General features: G+C 38.8%; 1 protein-coding gene across 1 annotated transcript in view; it reads right to left on the bottom strand.

The window, feature by feature from the left end:
- The window catches only part of LOC104963168 (cadherin EGF LAG seven-pass G-type receptor 2), a 19,597-nt gene extending 10,642 nt beyond the window's left edge, over window positions 1-8,955 (bottom strand). Inside the window, exon 1 of the mRNA XM_010791731.1 lies at window positions 8,860-8,955. Within this exon, the coding sequence (XP_010790033.1) occupies window positions 8,860-8,955 (96 nt within the window). The remainder of the gene's footprint in view (window positions 1-8,859) is intronic.
- Window positions 8,956-10,071: the final 1,116 nt, after the last annotated feature.

Genomic DNA, 10,071 nt, shown 5'->3' with positions numbered 1-10,071 from the left:
TACAGTTGCAAGAAAAGTATGTGAACCCTTTGGAACTACCTGGATTTCTGCATAAATTGGTCATAAAATGTGTTCTGATCTTCATCTAAGTCACAACAATAGACAAACACAGTCTGCTTAAGCTAAAACCACACAAACAATTATATGTTTTTATATTGAACACACCATGTAAACATTCACAGTGCAGGGTGGAAAAATGTGAACCCTTGGATTTAATAACTGGTTGACCCTCCTTTGGCAGCAATAACCTCAACCAAACGTTTCCTATAGTTGCATATCAGACCTGCACAACGGTCAGGAGGAATTTTGGACCATTCCTCTTTACAAAACTGTTTCAGTTCAGCAATATTCTTGGGATGTCTGGTGTGAATCGCTCTCTTGAGGTAATGCCACAGCATCTCAATTGGGTTGAGGTCAGGACTCTGACTGGGCCACTCCAGAAGGCCTATTTTCTTCTGTTGAAGCCATTCTGTTGTTGATTTACTTCTGTGCTTTGGGTCGTTGTCCTGTTGCATCACCCATCTTCTGTTGAGCTTCAATTGGTGGACAGATGGCCTTAAGTTCTCCAGCAAAATGTCTTGATAAACTTGAGAATTCATTTTTCCCTCGATGATGGCAATCTGTCCAGGCCCTGAGGCAGCAAAGCAGCCCCAAACCATGATGCTCCCTCCACCATACTTCACAGTTGGGATGAGGTTTTGATGTTGGTGTGCTGTGCCTTTTTTTCTCCACACATAGCGTTGTGTGTTCCTTCCAAACAACTCAACTTTGGTTTCATCTGTCCACAGAATATGTTGCCAGTAGTGCTGTGGAACATCCAGGTGCTCTTTTGCAAACTTCAAATGTGCAGCAATGTTTTTTCTGGACAGCAGTGGCTTCCTCCATTTTATGACCAACTTATGCAGAAATCCAGGTAATTCCACATACTTTTTCTTGCAACTGTACATGAAATGGCTATTGTGGGGAAAAAAAGATATTGATTACATAATAATTTTTAGAATCTAAACGTTATCTAGAATAGAAAAGAGAGGCCATAACCCTTATATTGTGGCATGGTCAAATATGTACATTTATATTCGACATCGTTCTTTCAAACTTTCATATCTCCATTTCTGATGATGGCAACATTTGCCCTCCACAGTACCTATCGCTGCGTGTTAAACATAACATGCATGTGTAATATCCCCATACAGTAATTCTCCATTCGAATCGTGTTAGCAGACAGTACAGCTGACTCTGGTGACAATGCTATCAGTACATGTCAGCTGGCTATTGAGTTGCAAAATATTTCTCCCCATCAGCATGATTTGTTGAGCATGGGAACATCTAATTAGCCGCCATCATTGGGGATGGAGCCTGACTGACGTTGATGCACTCCTCGTCTACGCTTTCCGTCCCATAATTCCTAGACTCACCCGCCTTTCATTTTCGTTTATTTTGCCCATCACTTTCATGTTCATCCTTTTAGCTGTGGTGCTGCAGTGTGACGTGAAGAGACATACTGTATTTAACCTTAGGCTAAATGCGGAAGTCTTGTATACGCTGAGGACAGCAACGTTACGCTTACGTCAGACTAACGCAGATTTGTGCTTGATTTGTTTGTGCTTCTGGGCATTGATACAAATGAGGACAGAATCATCTTGATGTATTTACAGTATGTTGCACTCCCTTTAAGATGAGGTCAGCTGTGAAGCGTGTGCTAAGTGCAGTCATTTGTAGCATTTCTATTTGTAGTGTACAGTTAAATATATCATTTCTCAACTAATTCATGTAAATAAAGTGTATTGCAGCCAGTCAGAAAGACCACAGTGACCAAGCTGCATGGGATCAAGGGTAATTAAATCAACAGAGGTCATCTATTCCTGTGCTCGAGCTACATTTGCCCAGACAGGCGGTACATCTCGGCTTCTGCTGGCAATAACAGCGAAACGGGGGGAACTGAATTATAATTTAATCAATACCAATTCATAGCTGTCCAGGAGCAAAAAAATTGCCTTAACTCACATGAAAAACTCACCGATAGGTAAATCATAAAATATTGGTGTATTTACAGTGTAAAGTAAACATAGATCACTGTCCACACGGGAAAATCTATATGGACATCTGCAGTGAGACTGTGAGGTTATTTCTCCAGCTCAATTCTCTTCCAATTAACATTGCAGCTATAAGTCCGTCCTGCAGCCTCATTTTTCATTTTTAAATGTGAAATCCATTCCTTAAATCTTTTAGGGGGGGATTTTGTTTTCTCACTGCCTCAGGAATAGATTAGTGTTGTGTTCCAGATGGATGTTAGGGTTCAGATGGGTGTGTGTGTCAAAGGAGTGACGTATATTGGTCAAATTGACTGTTTGACTGCGTATTGGGTAATATCAAAGCTAATAACTAGTTTTAGAGGATCTGGTAATAAAAATAGGATTTGAAACTCCAAACCACGTCTTTTTCTGACCATCAAATTGAGATGTTTACATGACATCAGTTTGACAGCTGATATTTATGTGTCATGAACCACGCATTGTGAACACATTCTGTGGTTGCTAATTTACTGACTGGGCAGATTCTAGTTACAATTGAATACAATAAGATCAACATTATAGCTGGAAAGTGGTTAGCATATTCAAGTTGTTAAATTAGGGATTTCTGGGCATACATTGTTCCTTTTTTGTGTCTTTTGTGGAAATTGTGCAAATTTGTTCCCGCAGTATGACCACAGTGATTTAACCTAAGTGCAGGTTCATACTGTACATGCATGGATAAAAACATGAAGGAAATGTGTGTATATATATATACAGTATATATATCTCTTTCTGCGGTTTGGTTATTACCGAATAACATGTGTTATTTAAGGCTTTGTGCAAAATTAAATGTCAAATTAGAAAAAAAACAAATAAGGATTGTGTTCTTAATGTTTTTAACTCGTTACCAACATCCAGTAGATGCAACACAGGTTAATAGTCACACATACAGTAAGAAATATGTGTCTAAACTGTCTGATTATACTGACCCTCATGACATTTGTAAACATTACCACAGCACCAATACAAATTCTCTCTAGCTAACTTACCATGTCAAATATGCAGTGGCTCTTTAATAGGTTGTATATCCATTTTCCTTGTTGTCTTCTACATCCGTGTGGCTTTTTAAAACCGTGATGTTCTCGTTGCTCAGGCTCTTCTACCTTCTGTGACGCCCCCGAAGGGTCTCACTTTGTGATAACCACAGCTCTCGCTATATGGTCACAGCTATCAATCATTTTGAGTTTGACATATCCATTTGTACCCATCAGTATGAGCGTTAGCAGTGCCAGGTGCAATATACCAACAAAATAAATCTAGTTCTTCTGAAAAGTGTGTTCCATACATACACCCACTTATGATTGGAAGCATTTAGGATGCATTAAGCCAGCATTACACTGGCAGGTATTGTATAGACATAATTATAAAGACAATATGCACAATTTGATTTCAAGCTGGGCTAAGATGTCATTCATTGTGTTTGACAGGGTAATGCATAGCGGCGCCTGCCTGCAGGGTAAAGACATGTGACAATCTATTCAAGGCTGGTTGGCTAAGGCGGTCAGATTGATCACAATGGGAGCAATCTTCTTTTTGTCCCCAGACTCTTGTTTGGGTTCTGTTAGAGAGCAGTTTAAGCTGTTCCAGTCGTGTCTATCAGAGCACACTGCGCTAAACCTCTCACTTGTGGGTAGCTGGCAGGAGTAAACATACCATATTTGACACACAGGAGGCACAGAACCAGTGTGCAACAGTCACTTAAAGATGTGCCCCTTCTCCTCTGGCACACACTGACCTTATTACATTGTGCCTCAGTGAGAGAGTGGTTGTAGAGGACCCTAATCCATCTTTTACAGCTGATACTGTAGCTTTAACACAGTGTGTGGCTTCGAGACATGTGCAGACATAGCTTGGCTGTGACTGCGTTTGTGTCTGGGTGTATGTAGTTGTGTGTTAATGTACCCTACCAGGACACATCAAGCCAACTCGGTGGATATGTTTAAACGACAGCTAAAGACACATCTTTTTAGATGAGCTTTTTATTAGCAACCCCCCACTTTAAATGTTATTTTAGTCTTTATTAATTACCTACTTTTATATTGTTTCATTTATTTTATAGGTTTTAATCTTTTTATTTTATTTCTGGTGTACCTATATGTTCACTTTGTTTTATATTTTATATTGATGCATCGACTCAGCTCTTAACAAATAATCTGAGGGGAATTTCTTGTTTGTTTTTAACTTTTTGTAAAGCACTTTGAGCTGCACGTGTTGTACGAAAGGTGCTATATAAATAAAGATTTATTATTATTATAATGTGTGTGTATTTGTCTGTGTATATGTAGTTGTGTGTTTATGTGTGTGCATGTGTTTGTGTTTGTGTATAATATGTAGTTTTGTGTTTATGTGTGTGCATTTGTACGTGTGTTCTGTGGGTCCTTTGGAGTCCATTAGCAATGTTTCTAACTCAACCATGCTGAATGTAGCAGGCAGGATTAATGTTGTAGAGGCAGATGTTAGCAGCATCCAAAACGTTGGGCAGAGAATGCAGCAGTGTCCTCTTTTTTGAGAGAAAAAACTCCCAAAAAAAAAACTGTTGTGTCTCTATTTGACCGTGGGTTGGCCTGGGGGAAAAAAACAAATCTCAGCGATTGGCAGAAACAGGAAGCTAACCCAACTCCACCTCCTTGATGAGCTCCTGATATGAGTGCAGATCAGTGTTAACACCGGCAGCCACGTGGCGCTGTGGCTTTTGCACTCTGTTATGCATCGCAGAGCAGAATGATCCCCCAGATGCAGAAGAACCAGAGCCAAATGTGTACTATGTAGGGCAAGATGAGAAGCGGGGAATTGGGCATAACTAATATCATTGATGTTTGTGGAGAAAACCTAATCCTGTGCTCATGATAGTAGTATTTACTTGCAGCTCTTGAGGGCATTAGCAGTGTCAGTGTTTTCCACACATTGCTAATGTAAAAATCATTGAATGCGGTGATATGTTGGTCCAATAACCGTGTTTATGCTATTGACTGAAAACGTGACTATTAGTGTGACATTCATGTGGTTCAGTGGTTGGATAAACACAGTTTTCTTGCGTTGACTCTGAAACCCAGACAGGAAAGTAATAATATGAGTTTGCTCGATTTGAATACAGTTTGTTGTACTTATAAATGTGTGTGGGTACATTTGCCAATGAAAAACATACACCAATATACATCCACTGTAAAAGTACACAATAATATGCAGTTGAATTGTGGCAAATTCCTTCATAATTTCAATTAATAAAAATAATAATGAACTTTATTTGTATAGCACCTTTCATGCACAAAGCAAGTGCTTTACAGAAAACATAATAATATTAAAATAAATACAGAACAAGATAAAACATCTAATGCTTATCATGTAATAAAAACATATATATTATTTTATTTGTTTAGCACAAAATGTATTTCAGTAAACTATTTGGGTATTTTTTATATGATTTAACAATTGCCACATTGTGATTTGACTGACTTCTTTTCTTGAGGGATTGTGTTGTTGTTGTTTTGTAAAATAGTGAGAAACGCCGAGCACATCTTGTCATTTCTCTTCTTTGTTTTGTCCGACCAACAACATGAAACCCAGAAACATTTCCTGTAATTTACACGGAGGAGAAACAGAGAGGAAGCACTTATAGTTGTGGGAAGACAGATCAGATAGATGAAGCAGCCATGGGGTTGCTGAGAGTCTCACATAAAGCTAACGTAAACTCTAAAATAAGATAATGTGCCGGAGGCTGATGTTTCTTTGCTCCTGAGGTGACAGAAAATGACGGTGTTTCCAGAAATGTTGATACTTTGTGTCAAGTGTTAGTCGAGTGTAATGTATAAAGAGAATTTAGTTTCCCTCCCCACAGTCGCTCATCCTATAATCACGTATAATCATGTTTAAATGGCAATGGCATCTCCTTTAAGACTAAATTGCTAGTCTACAGCAAACATTATGATATTCATGAGGAGTCTGCATTTAATGCTGTGCTTATTTACAAACTGAGCTATTTATTTAGATGAAGGTTGCTTCTTCTCAGTTATCTTTCCGCAGAATCATTACTGTTTATCTTAAAGGAAAATGCTGGGAAATAGAGATGAATAAAGGCTGTTAGGGTGGTAAAGATTTCATAAGCAAGTAACGAACACCGTGACATGCTTACTCAAAGGACAATTGTTTTTTTATACTTTGTACGAATTACCTTCTAAAATGACTCTTCTCAGCTGATATGACCATTATGAATATTTGAAAGCATGTCGAGCAAATGCATGTACACAAGTTATCTTTTACTCTGTAAGATATTATATATTTTAATTCCATTCAATATTGAAGTGCACTAAAGTCATGTTTCCTTTATGTAACATGCAAGAGATCTAAATTACTCAAGGACATAAGCCTCCATTTATACAATGTGCAGACAAGACAATGATGTTACATCCCCACTTACCCACTACCAGTGAATTATGCATGTCACTATGGCCCTGTAGTGGTGATGTCATCAGCCACACCTGCTATCATTTTTGGCAGACTGTTCGCAAAAAAAACCCACCTTAAGCTCAATTACTCACAGGCAAGGGCTCATCTCAGGACGGTATTTTCTATGTATTGTCACGGTTCCAAGTAACACAGTTAAACGTAATTACTTTTTCATTGGCACCGGTCCTAAAGGGGCATGTAGATGATTTCAAAGAAGATACGCTTTTAAACACTTCGTTGACAAGCAGAGGCTCTTGTGGGTTTCTTTTTTATCCCCACTTACTTGCCATCTTTCTTTATTACTGTTTAATAATCACATTATGTTCTCTCAAGGTACAGTTCAAACACCCCTTTCTAAATGTGTAATGTCCTGCATCATCGTAGAGGAAGCCAACAGTCTGTGTTGTCTCTGTCTAGCGCTGGCAGTCACTTAAAAAAAGGAGGAGAGCTCTAATGAATAATACAAGTCATAGAAATGTCTCGGGTGATTCAGGAAGGAATTGTTTAGATGACTTTCAAAAGCTTCAAGACTGCCAGGATGATCTTAGTCAAAGTATTTGGGCAGTTATCTCTCATCCGCTTACAAGTTGTAAAGTATAAAAGAAACATTAAATATCATCATTCTGGGAAATACCTTTTACTCAGACAAGTCATTATTACAGTAGATTACAAATACTACCGCCAAAATAATAATTTGTATATCAGTAATTCAGTCTTTGTGACCTTGAATTACCAATACAACATAATGAGGCTAAAAATAAACCGCATGAGATGTGTGAGGGTTTCTAAATGGCTATTTTCTTTCAATTTGTCAGGAGACATTACTTTTAAAATTCCAAGTAGAATGGGTTGAGTAAGTGGCTCATATATGTGGATGAATTAAGCAATCAGTGTATGATTGCGATTCTGTTACACTAACTATCATTGTAATCAACAATATCGTAAAATAATTTCATAATGTGGGCTAATTTGCTCCCAAACCTACGCTTTCTGCTTGAGTTAATCTCCGTCAGAAAGTAGTTCCTAGAAAGTAGTTCCCATGGTAACGATAGCCTTTTTTCAAACGCACTCAACTCGTCAGTTGAAACCGCCGCAAATCTTTCGTTGGTTTTGTGGTCTGTGTCCATGTCCAACCATTCATCAACACTGAGGCCCCCCAACAAATCAAAATTAAATTTAAAATCTGACATTTTGTAGCTACTGATTTCCAACGAGAGACAATGTATAACAGTGTAACGGCTGTGTGTCGCTAAACGTCGCTATGGAAACCACACGATGCAGGCTCATGGAAGTAGTTTCGGTAGGCTAGTGGCGTGTGTAGGCCACTGGATACTTTGTGATTAGGCACGTTCTATTTGATCGTTGTTTGATCGTGGAATCGAACACGCCTATTGACCAATCAGAGAGCTTGCTCAAACCTATGTGTTATAGAATTACTCTTTTGAAACCCAGAAGCATAACAATAAACGGTATAACAACTGTGTTTTGATTAGATTGACTACAGCTCAAATGCGGGAATCCAAAACTAAACTTGCCTTTAAAAGATTCTTATTTTTATGGTAGCCCCTGGAGATATCACTCATGACTATGGGGCATGACTCATATTTGTTAACAGAAACATGGTGCCAATAACAACCCAGCTGCAGTATTAGCTGGTTATCTAAATGTCTCTCACTCTGCGGAACAAGGGCTGTTGATGGCACTCTTACAAGATCCAAATGAATTGATGATGTTTAGCGAGTCCTCTGCAAACACACCAGATGATCACCACAAACAAAGCTGATTGATGATAACGTTATCTCCCCATATGAGGCGTGTTAAACTAGCTTACATTTACAGATAACACATTAAGAACATTTCTTCGTTTGTTTTCTTTTAGTCCAGTCTGAAAGTACCTAAATTATTAAACGTTAGATGGAGGGGAAGCCATAAGGTTGCTTGCTGAGGTTAATATTACACAATGCACATGGTTAGGGTTATTCAGCTTTGAAATTGCAAATCTTATGAATATTTAACCTATACTGACTGCTGGTAAAAAATTCATCTTTATTTTTCAAGAGCTTAAAATATTATTTTATTCAAAACATAATAGAACTGCCAGTATATTTTTGCAATTGTGCGACCACATACACACGCCCGGGGAAAGAAAGTACACACGCCCGGGGAAAGAAAGTACACACGCCCGGGGAAAGAAAGCATAAAGAAATCTCTGAAGATGAAGAGGAATACATTGCCTTCAGCAGGATCCCCCCCCACCCCTCGCCCCTCTCTCACGTGTCCGTCTCCTCTCACCCCTTTTCTTTCCCCTCTGTTATCTCTAGTCCTTTGAAACAGCACCTGTTACAGACTCGCAGCTTGGGAGCACCGTCATGATGTAGCGTTCACTCCTGCGTGATACACTGCCAGCTCCCAGATCCAATCCAACCCAGCTGATGTGCATGGCGTACGGGCTGGGACGTCTTCATCCTCTAAGAGCTTAATGAGTACAGATAGGGAGCACCAGACCAGAACATTGTGTGCTGCGTTGTGCCATGCGCCGGAAATATTGTATTTGTTTTTTGCTAGTTACTCCAGATGACATTTGATAGTCAGAGTTGGGAAGTAGTTGAGTTACTTAATTTAAGGTCTCCTATTATACAGTTTTTCATCAATATATTATAGGTCTCAGATATATAGAAAACATGTCTCTGAAGTGTTTGCCTCGATACACCAAACAGATCATTGCAGCATCCCATAATCCCCTCTGTTACTTACAGCCCTGTTCCAAAAGTGCTGATTCTCTGTCTGTTACTTCAGATGAAAATAAGGAGCCACTCCCCACGCCCCTCTGAGAGATATTTGGTTATGGGTACTTTTTACTTAAGTACATTTCAAAGCCCATACTTCTTTACTTTTACTTGAGTAAAGAAGTTTAGTCAGTACTTCTACTTTTACCAGAGTATTTTTAAACACGAGTATCTGTACTTCTACTTGAGTAAAGGGTGTGTTTACTTTTGCCATCTCTGTTGATGTGAGGCTGTGTAAGTGTGTGTTTATCTTGATGAAAGAATCAGCTACAGCAGCCTTGTTTACTGTCTTAGCTGATGAAAATGTAATGATCCCTGCAGCATAATGGGGAAATTGCAGCAGCTATTATGCCAGGGTGCAGCTCAAGAAAATGCAATGTGCTGTAATTACTATTCACCAGCAAGACGTTTCCAGGATAATATCCAAAAAGCTGGGAAACCTTATAAAAGGAACCAGGGCAGTATAACCTTACTTCACTTTATTCCCAAAGTGTTTACTATAACAGTAAAGTGCCTCATTAGTCACAACCCTAATGAAGCTGTAATTAACTGTAGTTGAGTTAGCAAGTGCAATATCTGAGACAAACAGTAGCTTGACTGACAATCTAGATTTTAATCAGTGTTATAGCGCTGTATTTATCATACATCACGCTTTTCATGTCCCCAGCAAATGAAATGGCTTTATTAATGCTCTGTTTGGTCATCAAAGTAATTAAGTCTACCTCAATTTATGATGCCAATTATTGAACTGCTAGGCACGCATTATGTTT

Source organism: Notothenia coriiceps, unplaced genomic scaffold (genome assembly GCF_000735185.1).
Source record: "Notothenia coriiceps isolate Sejong01 unplaced genomic scaffold, NC01 NC01_scaffold00001630, whole genome shotgun sequence".
Classification (NCBI taxonomy): domain Eukaryota; kingdom Metazoa; phylum Chordata; class Actinopteri; order Perciformes; family Nototheniidae; genus Notothenia; species Notothenia coriiceps.
Note: the sequence above shows the minus strand (reverse complement) of the source record. Positions and strands in the feature narration are given on the sequence as shown.